The sequence below is a fragment of the Toxorhynchites rutilus genome, chromosome 2 (assembly GCF_029784135.1).
Source record: "Toxorhynchites rutilus septentrionalis strain SRP chromosome 2, ASM2978413v1, whole genome shotgun sequence".
NCBI classification, from domain to species: domain Eukaryota; kingdom Metazoa; phylum Arthropoda; class Insecta; order Diptera; family Culicidae; genus Toxorhynchites; species Toxorhynchites rutilus.
This window is the reverse complement of record NC_073745.1, coordinates 223,824,146-223,842,377: the sequence shown is the minus strand read 5'-3', so window position 1 is coordinate 223,842,377 and position 18,232 is coordinate 223,824,146. Positions and strand designations below refer to the sequence as shown.

The following is an 18,232-nucleotide window of genomic DNA, read 5'->3' as shown; positions in this document are numbered from 1 at the left end:
CTGCTACTATGCCGGTCTTTCTCGCTTTCAGCGATTTTGTCGCAATTTTCGACGACAGGCCTTCCGGAGCGTGGCGCATCTTCGACGACCTCTACACCAGAACGAAAACGTTGAAACCATCGTTGTGCAGTGGAAATGGAAACTGTATCGGGTCCATAAACTGCACAAATTTTATTGGCAGCTTGAGATCCATTTTTGCCTTTGTCATAGTAGTACTGTAAAATATGTCGGATTTTCTCTTCATTTTGCTTCATATTTGCGACACTATAACTCACGAACGACTTAACCAAACAAAACACTGTCAAGTAGTGTTGTAAACGGTCGACATTTCTCTCAACCATCACATACTGCCCTTGCTCAAGAGTTACGGCTCAATATGTATTGCGAATGTAACCAAGAATGCATTGCTCGGTTCTAACAGTCACATCAGAAATAACGCACAGCCGCAAACACGACTATCAATTGAACGTTTATATGTTTTCTCTTTCTGTTGACCGTACCCAGAAGAGCGATGAAAATATGCTATTTCCATTCTACCATTCGTGCTCATAACCATCCCTCAATTCCGGCTAATATGACTGTAGTTTTAATGTCATTTGACATTAAGAGGGGTCTCAAACTATCACAAAAATCTTCCCCGGCCCCAAAAACCCCTACTTACCAATTTTCATGTTGATCGGTTCAGTTGTTTCCGAGTCCATAAGAATCAGACAGACAGACAGACAGACAGACAGAAATCCATTTTTATATATATATACAGCCATTCCATGCCAAACCGATATAGTGTTTCTCAGATTGTCGTCAAAAGTGGTAGTTTTGTTCTTTATAGCAAATTATTAGAGTCGTATTTTTTATTTTTATTTTTTGTTAGGGTGACCATTTCCATTTTAGGGTGGTCCGAAGAATCCATTTTCTCGCATTTTTGCTAAAAATGACTTTTTTCAAAAATTCATAACTTTTGTATTTGTGATTGTATTTGTTTTTTATAGTTTTCATGGTCTCGGGACCGAAGGCGCTATTTTTTTATATTTTTTCTGGAAAGCTGAGTATTTTTTAACATAATATATCTTGAAACGTATATCTTGAGGCGTTTTTTTTTCGTTCTTGGTTATGATTTTTCAAGGTTACGGTGGGTCCAAAAAATCATTTTTCCACTACAAAAAATCATAACTTTTGATCTAATAGACCGATTTAGACGATATATCGATATATCAAATTAAAGCCAATGAGCTAGTCTTGTTTGAAAAAAATATTACATTCCGAATAAAAATGGATTTTGTTTTCGTGATTATTGATTATATTTGTTTTTTATAGCTTACATCGTTTCGGGACATAGGGCGCCATATTTTTTCCTGAAAGCTGGGGTTTTTTTACATAATATATCCAAATACCAGAGATGTGTTGTTTTTCGTTTTTAAGTTATGATTTTTCAAAGTTAACATGTTTTCAGTTTTCGTTCAATATTTGTATGTGACTGGACTTGATGTATGTGACTATAATCCAATTAATTGGCAAGTGTGTTATTTTTTCAAAAAAGGCTAGCTAGTAGGCTTCAATTTGGTATGTCGATCATCTGAATCGGCCCTGTAGTTCAAAAGTAAAAATTTTTTGAAAAAAGTCATTTTTGGGGAAAAAAAAGGGAAAAATGATTTTTTGGACCATCGGGTAACTTTGAAAAATCATAACTCAAAAACAAAAAAAAACGCCTCCCTGATTTCGAGATATGATATGTGAAAAATCCTCAGTTTTCCATAAAAAATAAAACAAAATATAGCGCCCTTGGTCCCGAGACCATGAAAACTATAAAAAACGAATACAATCAATAATGACAAAACCAAAACCTCGACGGCGCCAGTGGTTGTATGGTTAGCGTAACAGCCTCACAATCCGATCGGCCTGGGTTCAATCCCAGCTGGCGTCGTTGGGATTTTCTGAGGCGAAAAATCTCTGGTTACGTCTTCCTTCGGAGCGGAAGTAAAAGAAGTTGGCCCGGCTCATGAGTTGTTGAGTCTGATAGGTAGGAACAGGTGGAGTCGCCTCCCTGATGTCGGTGATTGGCACTAAAGTGGCGGAAATAGGCCGACGAAAAATAAGCGAAGATAAAAAAATAAAAACCAAAACCTGGATTTTTCGCAAGCGTAGCATTTTTCCAAAAATGACTAGCTAATTAGCTTTAGTTTGATATGTCGACCGTCTAAATCGGTTCAGTAGTTCAAAAGTCATGAATTTTTGAAAAACGTCATTTTTGGAAAAAATATTCGATATATCGATATTTCGGATCACCCTAAAATGAAAATAGGCACCATAACAAAAAAAAAATAAAAAATTACGGGTCTAATGTTTTGCGATAAAGAACAAAACTACCACTTTTGACGAAAATCTGAGAACCACTATATCGGTATGCCATGGAATGACTGTATAGACATGCAACAAACGCAAACTTTACAAAACGCAACCAAAAAATCCTGCTGATTTCTGGACTAGGAGCCCACAATTATTTTTGCAGAAGCTTTTGTTCGATATTCAGAGTAGTTCTATGTTCCTTATAATTTTACATTCAAATTTTTAAACTATTTGTATGTCTAGAATGATGCCGTTGTGCACACATTTGTGACCAATGATAATACTTAGAGCGTATCGAAGCACTCAAAATGAGTAAACATTTCCTATAAACAATTATAATTACAGTGTTACAGTGAACCGAATCGCTCAAACTTAGTGAAACAACAAACGTTCGAAATTTCATCATTCTCAGCCAACATTGCCCTCTCCGTAAAATTTCTCCCCGGACGCCACGATTTGGCCGGCCGTTGGTGTGCGTAACGCAAACGGTGTAGTGGGTGGTGTGTACAAAGTCAAAACAATTTTGATACCGTCGGGAGAAGAGAACGATGATTCGGACGATGACGATGACACAGTGGGTCCCCTGGAAAGAGCACGAGAGAGAGAGTCGCACAGCTGCACATATTTGTTGGAACACGCCGGGGAAGCCCTCATTCATGAAGTCACCGGGTACAGTATTTTCTACGAAACCATCATTAACTTTTATCCGTCATCGACGCGCAGTCATCAACTTTTGAACCTTTCTCACAGAAACAGAAAGGTAGAGGTCACCTTCAACATCTCCTGCCGAGGGTATTCTTCGTAACGCTTCGAAGTTTATATTATTTGACTGGGGCGACGCGTATCCGCATACGTATTCCATCGGTCTCGCAGTTCGTACACGTTTTGCTGCAAACGGGTCTCGAGTGTAGGCAAAAGCTTAGTTGAACATAAGTGCTTCTGTTATCTATTTCCAAACAAATCAATGTGCGTGGTATCCAGTGATTCACTGTGTTGATAAAATTGTGACAATTTACTGATTTGCCATACCGGAATAGAATTAGATAGATCGGTCAATATTTGTTTGAAAGCAGAAAGTGTGATCCCAGTTTTCGTTCGATTCTTTCCAGAATTCCAGTCAAAATGTCGCTCAAGGCGAAGCTGATGAAAGAAATCGTTGAGCCGATGACCTCGTCGGGCAACAAGGTCACAATCGTTGGTATCGGCCAAGTGGGCATGGCATGTGCCTTCAGTATTCTGACCCAGGTATGTTTGACCCCAGCACTTGTGGTGACCTCAGCGGGTTGCAATCTCACTGATTGATGTTATTTTATCAGAGTGTGTCCAGCGAAGTGGCTCTGGTCGATGTCAACGCCGACAAACTGCAGGGTGAGATGCTGGATCTGCAGCACGGTTCGGCGTTTATGAAGAACGCCCAAATTAGCGCTAGCACAGGTGAGTTTGAATTCAATTAGAGCAAATCGTTTGGTCCCTAATGGGGAGAATAGTGCTTTCACTATCATTCAGTCGTCCTTGAAGCTCATTAGGGAGAACCAACACTGTTCATTCCATAGACGACGATTGAAGGGAAGCATGGAAAGTAAAAGTGAATCTCACTCTCGGCTAGACCGTTGATGAGTGAGATACATGTATGACATCCGACACTGCGCATGTTTCGTGCTAACGATACTTTTTTGCTCGATGACCCCGTTAAAGGCAAACATTCTACCGTTATAGGAATTTGATATTTCCGTCTGAAATTTTTGTTGGTGACGACGATAACGATGACGATTAAGGCCGGGAATACTCGAGCCTGTATTATTTATCCTTTATCAACTTGAATTAATTTTGATAATTTTTGATCAACACTTTCGGAATATGTTCTAGGCAAATGTTTGGATGATATTGATTTTGTGTGAGGAAAATTACCTATTTTACTATCTGTCCCTACTTTTATTCAGTTTACCTCTTGAAGACCAATCAAATATTCTGACATCCAATGATTTGGAAAGGTTGAATAAAACAGTGAATTATTTTCGATCAAATAGAGGATGAACTTCATATGACCTTCACCGAAATTCAGAAGCAAATCAATTTGGTCTACGTTGGCGTTTAGGTTTTTGTTTCACTATACGTTTTTATCACGTTTATATGGCTCTCAATTTTATCACTGAAATGGGTTCACCAATTTCACACTTTTCGACAAACGAGACATAATGTGAGAAGATTATTTCTTTATTGTGAGTTGAACAAGAGACAATTCGAACACGAAAATTTTGTTTGGAGTTAATTATTCGTCTTATTTTCCAATCGCACGGATATTACTGGTTTCACGCCTCATACACTGCGTTTCACAACTATGCACTCATTTTTTCTGAGTTTCCACAGATATGTAAGAAGTCGGTTGAATTAATGTATATATACTGAAATTGAATACAATAACTATCTTCATTTATAAGACTGGCTATTTCAAATTTATGGTTGTGTTCAGGCGTAAAATATTCAAAAAACTAAAATTACAGTGTTTCGTAACTATATAAACAGATGGAAAAACTCTCACTTCTTTACAAAATGAACGCCAATTTAACATGAATTACGATAAGTTTCTAATTCGTAGGTCATCTTTAGTTCTCAATCAGTTCAAACAAACCATTCGAGGTGGTTACGACCATGTTGCGCCATGTTAAGCTCTTCAAGCCACTCATACTACTTGTAAGCTGCATCTACTATTCGTACGATCACTTCTCATAAGTTCTTGATAGAGTTTTGATGTCGTAGACAAGCTAACCAGTCCTACCTGAAATTACCTAATTATCACAGTGTTTTCGATGCAAAAACAAAAGTAAATTATTCTAAAGTACTTCACTGCACTTCTGACTGTGCATTCGTCTTGATGAAAAGCTATTTGAGCCAGGCCCTTTTGATAAAATTCCCCCCAAACCATAAAAATACCATTTTCAAAGTTGTCCAAGCGAGTCCAAAAACTAATTAGGAAGCTTATTCTAGGGGTTTCACTATTTCAGGAGAACTTCTCGGATAAAAAGACATTCAACTTGAATAGAATTCCTTCATACTCGAAGGATTTACGGAACGTGTTATTTAATTTTTCAACTCATAACTTTGCAAGCGACAGTTTGATGGTTTGGGTTTATGTTATTTTTGCATCAAAAACAATTTGATATTTGGGTAATTTGGCATCAATTTATAGAATCTGTAAGGTCATGGCATGGTTTAATGAATGGGGGCTTCAGATTCTGGACTGGTCAGCTTGTTCGCCACATCAAAACCCTGTCAGGAACTTATGAGAAGTGATCGGACGAAGAGTAGTATGAGGAGAGGAGTATGAGTGATTTGAAGAGCTTAAACGAGCAGTATCATCTGTGTAGAACGAGATACACACTACAACAAGTCGCGGCATGGTCGTAACCACCTCGAATGGTTTATTTGAACTGATTGAGAACTAAAGATGACTTACGAATTAAAAGTGCTCCCGTGGCCGAGTGGTTAGCGTCATAACTAACATGCCGGGTGTTCGGGTTCGATTCCCGTTCTGGTCGGGGAAATTTTTCGTCAAAGAAATTTCCTCCGACTTGCACTGTGATCACGCGTATTCTAGAGCTTGCCACTCAGAATGCATTCAAGGCGTGTTATTTGGCATAGAAATCTCAACTAAGTACTAATAAAAATGACGCAAGTAATACTACGTTGAGACGGCGAAGTTCCTCTAGGAACGTTAGTGCCATTGAAGAAGAAGAAGAACGAATTAAAAACTTATCGTAATTCATGTTGAATTGGCGTTAATTTTGTAAAGGAGTGAGAGTTCTATAGTTATGAAACACTGCAATTTTAGTTTTTTTTTTGAATATTTTGCGTCTGAACACAACAATGAAATTGAAATGTCCAGTTTTATAAATGAAGGTAGTTATTGTATTCAACACTATATACTTTGATTCAGCCGACTTCTAACATATCTCTGGAAACTCAGAAAAAATGAGTGGTTCTATAGTTGTGAAACGCAGTGTATAAGACCATTGCTTCAGTTTTACCTCTAACCATATCCCATTGAGCCAACAGCTTTCCCACTTTTCTGGCAGCTAAATACCATTATCGCTTGAAATCCTACTCGTCGCTTTCAGTTCCATTCTTCTTCTTCAGTATGCCCTCTACTATTCAACAATATTCCTCAATCGCACATAGGTCCGGGGTAATCACAGTAACGCCATTATCGTTGTAACCAGAGATTCCAACTTTCCTGATTTTTCAGGATTTCCCTGACTTTTTGCCACGTTCTCTGATATCCTGATATACACTCAATTTAGCCTGATTTTTCTGAAATGATCCACATTTTTCCTGATTTTTATACTTTCCACATTATCTGAATGATACTTCTCCGTAATAATTATGCGTAAGTTTTACTGGTTGGAAATGACAACTCTCATTATAATCTTCATAAAAAAGTCACAGGAGGGTTGTGTCCGAGACACGACCGCATAATTGACGTAGGATTACGTTAGGCTATGTGTCGATTTTGGATATGTTTGAAGAATTACATTGTTAAACTCTTTGATAATGATTTGGTGACCATGAATATGCCGTTTTGTTTGGTTTTTGGGTATTGTTTGTTCACTCCACCAGTGTTTACCGAGTGATGATGACAAAAAGATGGTACTTATAGAGAAAACATTTTTGAAATGAAAAAGGTAATTTTCTTTTATAATTTATATTTTCTAGGTGTTTATTCAACCCAATCCGAATTTTAATTGGACTAACAATACCTAATGCTATATGTAGAGCATATGGGAAATCAAATTTCTAATATTTCTTCACTTTTCTAATTTTTCTCTTCGTATAAACTTTCCTTGGGTGAAAATGAACACAAAAAAACAGACAGCTTAAACCAAACGACCGGTTCTCAAGCGGGAACACATTTTGGTTTTTATGTATGAAAATTGAAATAAATCGTTTCATATATCAAGTCATTTTTAACACAACTGCTACCATATACAATTTTACACCTACACTTGTGCTAAATTTTTCACAATGCATGATCGGTCATTGATATGAAATTTCACGTAGCAACTAGCATTAAAATTCCAAATTTAAATTTTATTAGCTAGAATGAATCGTATCACTCACCTTACTTGCAATATAAAAATGCCCCCGACTTGCATTTATTTGCAATGTCGATTTCCCCCAGGCAGCTTGATTTTGATGTCTCTGTTAGGGAACACATTTCGGTAGGAACAAAAGTTCCCCCTTACTTTCATGTGTTTGCAATACCGATTTCCCCCAGGCAGTTTGGTTTTGATGTCTTTGTTAGGGAACACATTTCGGTAGGAACAAAAGTACTCCCTACTTTCATGTATTTCCAATGACGGTTTCCCCCAGGCAGCTTGGTTTTGATGTCTCTGTTAGGGAACACATTTCGGTAGGAACAAAAGTTCCCCCTTACTTGGTTTTGATGTCTCTGTTAGGGAACACATTTCGGTAGGAACAAAAGTTCCCCCTACTTTCATGTATTTGCAATGGCCCCAGGCAGCTTGGTATTGATTTCTCTGTTAGGGACCGGCCGCATGTATCGTCAATTTCGACCAGTCAGAAATGGGTTATTCCGTTAGGGGAGGGGTTGATATTTTTCAATTGTTCGATAGTTAGTTTCATGACATATATTATTTTCTTCAATATAAAAAATGGAGTGCCGAAATCGATTGACGCAAAAATTTCGTCAATCCATCGTGAAATGACTGAGCAAATAAGCGTTTGAAATTAGACAATTTTCACGATGTGCTCGATTTTCAATTTGTACCCCAATATGTCCTACGTCAAAAATCTCCAGTCCGCACTTGTAAAATGTTTCATTCTTACGTTTATTATCTATCTATTTCTAAGCGATTCACGTTTTCGAAGATACACTGTCGACATTTATCAAAACATGAATGTGGCGTGAAAGATACTTATCAGATCAGCATATCCGAAGGCAGTTTCAAATGGTTATATTTTGAATGAAAATTCATACTTGATGTTTTTGAATGCTTAAAATTGTTGCTATTTTCATAAAAAACGTAATATAAATTATTATCTGATACAGTTTTTGTTTAATACTTTTCATGATTTACGAAAAAACCTCTATTACTCAATTCATCGTGGATAGAGCTTCGAGATTGTTTTCCTCTCATTCCAGATTTCAAATGTATAATATGTAATATTCCTTTGCGGCTCAAAATTTTAATTGCAGGTGTTTGAAAAAAAATCTGGAGTTCCTGCTTAATCTTTCGCAATTAATTTCGAAGCTGAATTCATTCATTATTTTCGAAACACAGGATCAGTCGCATTCGGAAGAAAAGTCGATTCTGGTGAAGAAATGAAGCGGCAGGAAACAGTAACTGTGGCAGTGCCACACAATTGTGCGAAAAACCTTAAATCGGTTGCATCCCAATTGCGTTTATGAAACGACTCGTTTACTTTTGAAATCTGGCTGGGATTTACTATTTCATCAACAAAAAAAAAAACCGGATATTGAACCTACAGATTATTACAAGTTCAAGTCCCTGCAAAAAAAAAACATATAAGAACTAGAACTTCGACTCTATGAACAGCATAAAAAATACATTGAACAGTTTTCAACGAGGAAGCAAACATATTCTAGAAGGATATAATTTTTGAGCTGCGCGAGAGATGACGAAAGATTGTGAAATATTTTTTTTAAGCTGTGCATATAAAATTGGTTACGTACATTTCATCTATAAAAATGATTGTTTTATTTTCCCAAAAATCGACACGAACTTTCCGGACAACCCAAGAAGACTTATCCAATTCTTTCTGATTTTTATTTTCATTCTTCCTTATTTTTCAAAATTATAGTTGGCAGCCCTGGTTGTACCACTGTTTGGTCGGGCTTGAATAGTTTGTCAAGTCGGGCCAGAAAAGGGCGATCAACTTCTTGCTACTCCGCAAAAGGCAACAACCTCTTAGAAGGCACTTTTCCTCGATTCCTCTGTTCGGTGGTTCGAACGTTATTCCGACTTGCACTGAACAAGCGTACTTGCCACAAACGGTACAATCGAGGCTTGTTAAGTGATATACCAAATTCAATCAAGTTTCAGCTAAAGTTACGCAAGACATAATAGTGGGCTGAAAAGGCGAAGTTTATCTAGGAATGATAGTGCCATCTGAGAAAAAAAGGAAAAGAGAATTTACTGAGATCGTTGACCCTCGACTACATTTGGCATATGAAATTCAGCTATAAATCGAAATTTACTATGTGAGAGGATGTTCCATCCTGTTAAAAAAATAAAAATCCCTTGGAGCACAAAACTTTGTTTCCAAACATTGTGGAGAATTTTTTGGTCCCAAAATACATGCTCTCGTGACGTTTTCAATGCCAATAAGCCCAAACAAACCTAAACTAAACAAACTTTACATTTTTTCAAAGCTTGAAGCCTCAGGTCACAGAATGCTGTGTATGTTGATTTAGAGACAGTGATCATTGATCGTACAATGCCTAATGTTACAGTTTTTTGCAGTGCTAAAATATACGTTTGTTCATAACTAATATCAGTTACACAATTTTCTTTCTTGTTGTTACCATATTTCAACGATTCTCAGAAAATCGAGTCTTTGTGAACTTTATGCATCTATTGAACTCTCCGAAAAGATTGTACCGCCAACGATAATAATCAAATCAAGGCGCTGTTCGTGGATAATCATCGTTGCAGGACACGTTAATTATTAGATTTAATGATAACAATTCATGATTATCCGGTAAAACTTGCATCTTCATCTGCACCTCGCTTTATGAACGCAACGCAAGCACGCCTACATTGTCGAGCGAACAAAGCGAAATGAACGAATTAAAGGCCAGGACAATGCCTGACCTTATGTCTAATTGACAATCCGTGCATGTGAAGCTGTGCTATCCCATTCGTCCTACGCTTCGGATTCTGAGACCAAATGTTCTCAACTCTTTGACTTGACTTTGATTGCGATTGTAATTAAGTTTTATAAACTTCTGAAATTCTAGGAAGCATAAATGAAAGCATTTGGTTTGTAAAACTGATACTTTTAATAGCAAAATACGGTACAATCCGCAATACAAATCAAAACCTCAAAGTAAACTGACAATGTAATGCTGAGAGAGTGGATGAAACCTAACAGTGTTCTAGGAGTTTTTTGAACTCGGTCATTTTTGCGCTAGCAAGCGGGGAGGCCAATTTTGTCTAAGTCGTATGTTTCTTCATATTCCGCTATGAAAATTGGAGAATGAGAAGATCTGGGAAAATCACGGAAAAATAAAACGCGGAAAAATACGTGCGTTAATTCAAGGTATAGGATGAATATGATCTATAAATTAAATTAAAAAATATGAATGAGATTATTTATAGAATAAAAACATTTACTTGCAGATAATATTGGGTTGAGGAAAAAGAAATGTCGTATTTCTGATCGAAATTTTACGCTTTATTTAACATACTTAAAATTATTCAATTTAAGTCAAATATGCGCCGTTTTGTTCGCAAACTTGTTGCCATTTAGAAGGTAACTTCATTATCCCCCCCTTATAAAACGCCCCCTCCTTATTTGAAAACAAAACTCAAACAGCCAGTTTTCGCAAGCCTCTTTTGAGGCCAACTTAGTATCACCAAGAGCGTTTTGCATGGACCAGAAGAGATGATAATCACTTGGAGCCAGGTCCGGACTATACGGTGGGTGCATCAGAGATCCTATCCGAGGTCCCGTTGTTTCTGGCGGGTCATCGAAGATGTGTGAGGCCAAGCGTTGTCCTGGTGGAAAACAACACCATTCCTATTGATCATTTCTGGCCGCTTCTGGTCAATCGCCTGCTTCAAACGGTCAAGCTGCTCACAGTAGAGAACCGAGTTGAGAGTCTGGCTATAGTTGAGCCGCTCATAGTGGATGATTCCCTTCCAATCCCACCAAACACACAGCAAAACCTTCCTGGCCATCAATCCGGGCTTGGCGATGGTTTGGGCCGGCTCACCGCACTTCGACCACGACTTTTTTCGCTTTAGGTTGTCGTACGTGATTCACTTTTCATCACCAGTCACCATCTTCATTTAAAAAATGACACCATCTTCATTTAAAGAATCTACTTGGATGATTTCAACGATTTTACCGGTTTCCACGACGATTGGCCTACCAGTACGGGGTGTGTCTTCGACAGCCACTACACCAGAACCAAATCGATCAAACCAACGCTGTGCTGTGCGAATCGTTACAGTATCGGGTCCATAAACTACACGAATTTTTTCGGCCGCCTTCGTTGCAGTTTTACCTAGCAGGTAGTTAAAAACGTAAAATATAACGAATTTCTTGCTTGGTGGACTCAATCTTTGACGCGCTATAACTTGAGACTTAAAAGGACAATCACAACACTGTCAAAACGACACTTGTAGCACAGATTGTCGTCTCTAAATAGGCATATAGTATGACCCTATGCGATAAGTACAACACAAGATATGTTTAAGTGTTGCCATATATTGACAATATTCGACATTTCTTTTTCCCCAACCCAATATAACTTGCATATAATTAAAATATATAACAAAAAAACTGGCATCTCTGAAACTGAAAGGAACAGTCTGTATATGTGAAGCGAGTGTTATTAGGTATTTTTCAGAAGAAAAAACGAATTTTAAAGTGCAAATTTTGATTGCAAATTAACTTTTCCGATTAAAACAAGTGTTTTATGGGAAAGCAAATCCAATTTTTTCTCCAAGTGGTGAGAAATTCATATACGAAAATTGTGTCTGAAATTGATTTTATATTATAATAATAAGTTTTAGTAGGAATACCGGAAAATTTAGAATAAAAAGGTTAAATTAGGATTAGGACTACGTGCTTCAAGTATTTAAATAGTGCCAAGTATAAATTTTCATTCGAATTTTACCAACTTAAAATTGTCTTTGAGTTTTCTTATCTGATTGAGAATAGTTTGGATCCCAAACTCGAATGTCGCTACTAGTCATCGCGGATACTTTCGTTGTAACGGGTTGATGGCGATATTGACCGTCTAAGGTAGCAAAATAGTCATTGAGGTTAGATCGGATCGGAAAGCCTGGCTGTCATGATACTGAAGACAATTATTATCAATAATTTTGATCGTGTAAGGTGCCCATCAGGATTAGACAAGTGCCTTCGGCAGTGCACACAGGCTACTTATCGAATGTTTTACGTGATAGAAATCGAGAAAGTATATAAAATATATATATATATATATATATAATAAAATATGTCATCAAAAAAAAACGAGTGTAAGAAGATTATCGTTCAAAAAACATATAAGGGACAAGTATCAAGAAACAATAAGATTCGAATGCTGAAGCAGAGTCTAGTGACCAAAACACGTGCTCGAAAGTTGTGCAACAAGATTTAAACGAAGGATCAAGGGTGCTTACCCGTGGACAACGAAACGTGCATGAAGGTGAATTTTGATCAGCCTCTAGGTTTGAGGGGATGTCCCTAGCAAATTTGAGTACATTTCGCTTCCGAACTTGCTAGAAAATTTGTGTTCAGGAAAGCAACTTTCAATTAGGGACGTTGAAAATTCCTCAGCAAATGCGACATCGTTGAGATGCTCCATTCTAATGGGATTCAATAGGAGAATATGTATTGGTTCGTCGTCGCTTCTCAACAGTGCCCCCAAAGTTATTATGTATTGCTAGACTCGATCTATGATTCGTCCGAACTTTGATGATCGATTCTGTTTTAAGTCATGCTGATAAATGGTTACTGCCGAACGAAACGTCTATTCATGCCAACTACGTGCAAGACGTATTTTCGTATTTTAGGCTATTTGTGCGAATTTGAAAAATCAACAATTGAGAGCAACAGATTTATTTCTATTAGAAATTATAAAAATTATTATAAAAATTAAAATAAAATAGTGAAATGTGTTCTTTAGAAACCATTAAAAATGTTTTATGTTTACCCCAGAACGACAAACAAACAAAAAGGGAATGTTTTTGGAAAAAATAAGAAAATATCAATAACTTTGAGTAGGATCAAGATATTGACAAGTTCTGCATAGTAAAATGTTTGTTTTAGTAAGTTTTAAAACTGGTCCGAAGACAGTTTTTATGCAGAATTTAAAATATAAAAATTATAGAAAGAAAAAAAATTTTTTTTTTCTGGGTTGCCCTAATGCAACTTACGAAAAAGCGGTGAATCGGTTATATTAAAAAATAAAAAAAATTTGCTTCACAAAGTTACTTAAAAAAATGAATTGAATATGATGAGTAAAATTTTTCACTCTTATATTAGATTTATTTAAATGAGAAGGCTTTCTTCCTTTTTTGTGTCGGTCACTGTAGTACAACACTTGCTTCAAATAAAATAACAATCAGTAAATATCCGGAGTTATGTCGCAATCATTTTACTTAATTGAGTTGAATTTCGAGCAAACTGGAAACGCAAATTGAATAATTGAATAAACAAAATTGAATAAACACGTCTGGATTGTGCCACACTGCTGACACACATATAGGGTATATATAGAAGTATACATAGAACAAACTTTCGATTCAAGGCATGCTTCATTCATCTATGTTTACATCACGACTTTTCCAGATACATATGTACAATGTTTTTTTTCAATCTCGCAAAAAAAGAATGCTGAATACTGCTGCTCTAAAATTGCATATTCACGCTCCACATTCTCAGTATCGAACGAATTTTTCGAATTGGCACAAATGCTCGAATAATCTGTTACATTAAATGACATGAGCGTTTTCATGGTTTGGGGAAAGAATATTACGACTACCTGCCGACTCGGTGAAACCAATTACAAACCGGCAATCATGACAATACCGACCGGTATAATTACAGTAAGCTTAATTGACCAATATAACTATAAGTGATAATACTAGTTGAATCTAAAACTACGAGTTCCATCGAAAACATTCGGAACGTATCATTGAATCACGAAAAACATCGAACATTCGCGCAACGTTACAACAGAGCTCTCTGGTTGTGGATTGAATTTTGTTTCTCGCCATTATTTCACTTTGCCATAATCGTCAAATGATTCGCGTTGACGGCTTTCGTTGACATGAAGCCAAAATGGAAATGGGGTTTAAGATACACACCCATAAACTTATCTTTAGAATGGAAATTATGAATGAAAATAATATGTTTAGTATTAGATGTATGTTCTGGAAATAGAGTAACACGTTTTCTGCAGTTGACAATCTTCGACTTGTTTTGTCTGATACAGGTTTTTTTAATGATAATTATGTTTTAATGAAAATAACATAAGTCTTCTAATGTTTTCAAGTATTCGAAGACCACTAAAAATATAATTCAAATAGTAACAATTTAAAAATAATATAATAGCTTTGCTTCACGCCAGCTAAAATCATTGGTAAATGTCGACACTTTTTTGAATATTGTTGGGCGGGTTTTCAAAATAATCTGTAAATCTGTTTGTCATTCGATACACTTATTCGAAAAATGCGACTAAATATAATCGATGAATCGCCAGTTTACTAATTAATAAAATAGAGATAATTCATCGTTTTGCACCATTAAATAGAAACGCTTTAACTCAAATCTAACATACATTTAAAAAATGATATGATGAATCCGGATTAATATGAGGAGACACTAAATAATGCGATTCTAAGTTGAACTGCTTCTGTACACGTTTTTATCAGCACTTTAGCGAGTTGCGGGAGTTTACGGAAGTCAAACCATTTGTTAAAACGATTACAGGAACAAGATCATGGCTAAGCACGAACAGGACAACCGATTTCTTGATTTAGTCATGATTTATTTTGCCTTTGAAAACAATCGTTCTGAAGAAACGAATGTAACTGTAACTGTAACTGTATTGGCAAGCGCGCTGGAGAAATATTGAGAATAAACCATATGGAATATGAGCATAAAATAAAGACTAAAACATTGTTTACCATAGTTGAAGTTTCGTGAAATTGTACCATGAAATAGATAAAAAATAGATCAATTTCTAGAATACATGTTGTATTCAATCAACAGGTCGGGTGTTTTTGCCAAGAAATACCAAAGATATTCTTTAACAAGTTTGTCCGTTCGATAAGTGATGTCATGTCTAAGTCTAAGGTTGGAACATAGAAGAGAAAACACTTCTAAATTGCCACTTTTACATCATTCAAAAAGCAAACAGTGAATTAAAGCATGGATTGTTGTGGCATACTTCCTATTCGTCAGATTTAGTTACCTGTGACGTCTGGCATCTGGAAAAGTTCATGCGTTGGAAGCAATAGAGGTAATAGAGGAAACCGGAAGCGTATTTCGGCAATCTTCCGGATTCTCACTGTCTCCGTCCAGATAGGTTTCTGAGTAGAGTTCCAGAATAGTAGAGAATAGACTGGCTACCCAATGTTTGATGATGAAATTATGAGATTGAATATATTCAAATGCATGATCTATACTGATCGAATGTTCATTAGCAACTGTTTGCAACGGGTGGCCAGCCTACTCTCATCTTAACTCTGGAACTTTGCTCAGAAACCTCTCTGGGTAGAGACATTCACTTTAGGTATGGAATCTAGAAACTAGAAAATCACTGGAACAAGTGTACTGCAGTTCACAGAGATTACAATGAATGATAAAATGTGTTTCAAATTGTAATATCGTGATTTTCTCATAGAACGGCAAAACTAAGAGAACACTATAGTAATGAATATAGAGGAAATAATTATAATTTTGAGCAGCCAAATCAAAGGCATGATCAAAGGCATGATTTTACTGCATGTGATGTATCTTTCAGCTAATATTACAATGGTTTTTCATTCTCCAGTCGTCGAAGAGTTGAAGATTTAGTTAAGAATTGACAATTGATGAGTAACACTCTTGAAATATATTTTGGCACTACAAGATATCTATTCATCCACCTATCCATTGATCGATTAATCAAATGTTTACCGGACATCACTAATTCTGCTTCCCATTCTACCAGATTTCGCCGTCTCCGCCGGATCCCGGCTGATCGTCATCACCGCTGGTGCACGCCAGAACGAAGGCGAGAGCCGTCTCAATCTGGTCCAGCGTAACTGTGACATCATGAAAGGAATCATTCCCAAGCTGGTCGAGCAGAGCCCCGACTGTATCCTGCTGGTGGTGTCCAACCCGGTCGATATTCTTACCTATGTTGCCTGGAAGCTGTCCGGGCTGCCGAAGAACCGTGTCATTGGTTCCGGCACCAATCTCGATTCGTCTCGCTTCCGCTTCCTGATGTCCAAACGATTGGGAGTTGCCCCTACATCTTGCCACGGTTGGATTATCGGTGAGCACGGCGACAGCTCGGTGCCAGTTTGGTCTGGTGTCAACATTGCTGGCGTTCGTCTGGCCGAGATAAATCCCTCGATCGGCACTACCGATGATGATGAGAAGTGGGGCGATCTTCATCACGAAGTCGTTAACAGTGCTTACGAAGTTATCAAACTGAAGGGATACACTTCCTGGGCCATTGGTCTGAGCGTCGCTTCGCTCGCGTCTGCTCTGCTGAGAAACACTTACAACGTACACGCCGTGTCTACCCTGGTCACTGTAAGTTACCCTCGTGTAGACGATCATGGAGAAACGAAATATAATCTAATTTTCCATCAATTACAGGGCGAGCACGGAATCAGTGAGGAGGTCTACCTGTCGCTGCCATGCGTGCTTGGCAGAAACGGTGTTTCGCACGTTGTGAAACAAATCCTAACTGAAGAGGAAACTAAGAAGCTCCAGGATTCGGCTCGTATCATGGCTGAAGTCCAGGCTGGCATTAAGTTCTAAGTTTAGTTATAAGGTCTGAGCATATTATTTATAATTTAGCAAACAACTACTTATAATTAGGCAATGAACGATAAATTAACAAGTCTCAACACTCTCTTAGCATGCACGCCAAAGTCTTTGATGTTCTCCCATGCAACAACAACAGAAATAAAACAAATCCTCGTGTAAGTCATGATAGAAAGTATTAAATTTAGATAAAATTACGATATCAATGGAAATTGAGATCTTTTGTTTCGTACCATAAGTACCATTTGTTATGAAAAGAAAAGAAAAATGAAGAAATTATGGACACAAAACACAAACTACCTCGAAAAAGCATTTACAAAGCAATTCGGCATTTAAGAATTGGAGAAAATGTTTTTAAGTCAACAAATTTTTCAATGCATCAATCTAGGATATCACTTGTTGAATTATTATGTCACATTACTCGTATTCATCGGAAAAAGTATGGAGAACATTAAAGGAGAGAACGCTATGATTTCTCATGCGATGTTCAGCACTAATTGCAATTTTCGAACGGTTGACTGAAAAAAATCAACATTTGTAGACTACTCACCTTGTTTGTACGATCTCTGCTTTGAAAAAATGTATAAAAAGCACACCCAACTCGCATCACTTGATCGAAGAAATAAAAGCAAGAAGCGCATAGAGCATGCTGTACTAAGAATGATTGAAAAGTGTGACTATATATTATTCTTATTTATCACATCCATCTATATCGTAACAAATTGATGGTTCAATGAAGTCGTATTAATTTTTCTATGACCCAGCACTCATCTATGTTGATATTCTTTGTGATATGGAGCCCTCGAATGCCAATGCCAATAGACTCCGAATGATATGAGATGAACATGTCATGTCGTCTTTTTGAATGCAGTGAAGTTAGTGAACCGTAGACTACAGTCGATAGTGAACGAAGTATCTTCTAACTACCGAATTTCCCCTCTTGACTGACGGGAACGTAAAGATCACTGAGGATAATTTGTATACTATATAATCAAACAGCATACCTTTTAAACATATTATTATTTTATTTACTCAATTCTAACCACACTAATTCATACTTATCCAGCATTTTACTAACACCATTAAATTAACTACATTTATAAATCATCCAACATCACATCATTCCTTC

General features: G+C 37.0%; 1 protein-coding gene across 1 annotated transcript; it reads left to right on the top strand.

The window, feature by feature from the left end:
* The first annotated feature begins 3,150 nt into the window (after positions 1 to 3,150).
* LOC129769784 (L-lactate dehydrogenase) lies at positions 3,151 to 17,767 on the top strand. Its single transcript, XM_055772251.1, has 5 exons — positions 3,151 to 3,309; positions 3,453 to 3,588; positions 3,660 to 3,777; positions 16,277 to 16,866; positions 16,933 to 17,767. The coding sequence occupies exons 2-5, from the start codon at positions 3,466 to 3,468 to the stop codon at positions 17,095 to 17,097; spliced, it is 996 nt and encodes a 331-aa protein (XP_055628226.1). The 5' UTR covers positions 3,151 to 3,309; positions 3,453 to 3,465; the 3' UTR covers positions 17,098 to 17,767.
* The last annotated feature ends 465 nt before the right edge of the window (positions 17,768 to 18,232 follow it).

What these genes read in the sequence shown, in the direction of transcription:
- LOC129769784 (XM_055772251.1), top strand. Translation starts at nt 3,466, where the DNA reads ATGTCGCTCAAGGCGAAGCTGATGAAAGAAATCGTTGAGCCGATGACC. An exon ending in CCAAATTAGCGCTAGCACAG is followed by an intron (nt 3,778 to 16,276) that starts GTGAGTTTGAAT and finishes CCATTCTACCAG; the next exon opens with ATTTCGCCGTCTCCGCCGGA. An exon ending in CCGTGTCTACCCTGGTCACT is followed by an intron (nt 16,867 to 16,932) that starts GTAAGTTACCCT and finishes CATCAATTACAG; the next exon opens with GGCGAGCACGGAATCAGTGA.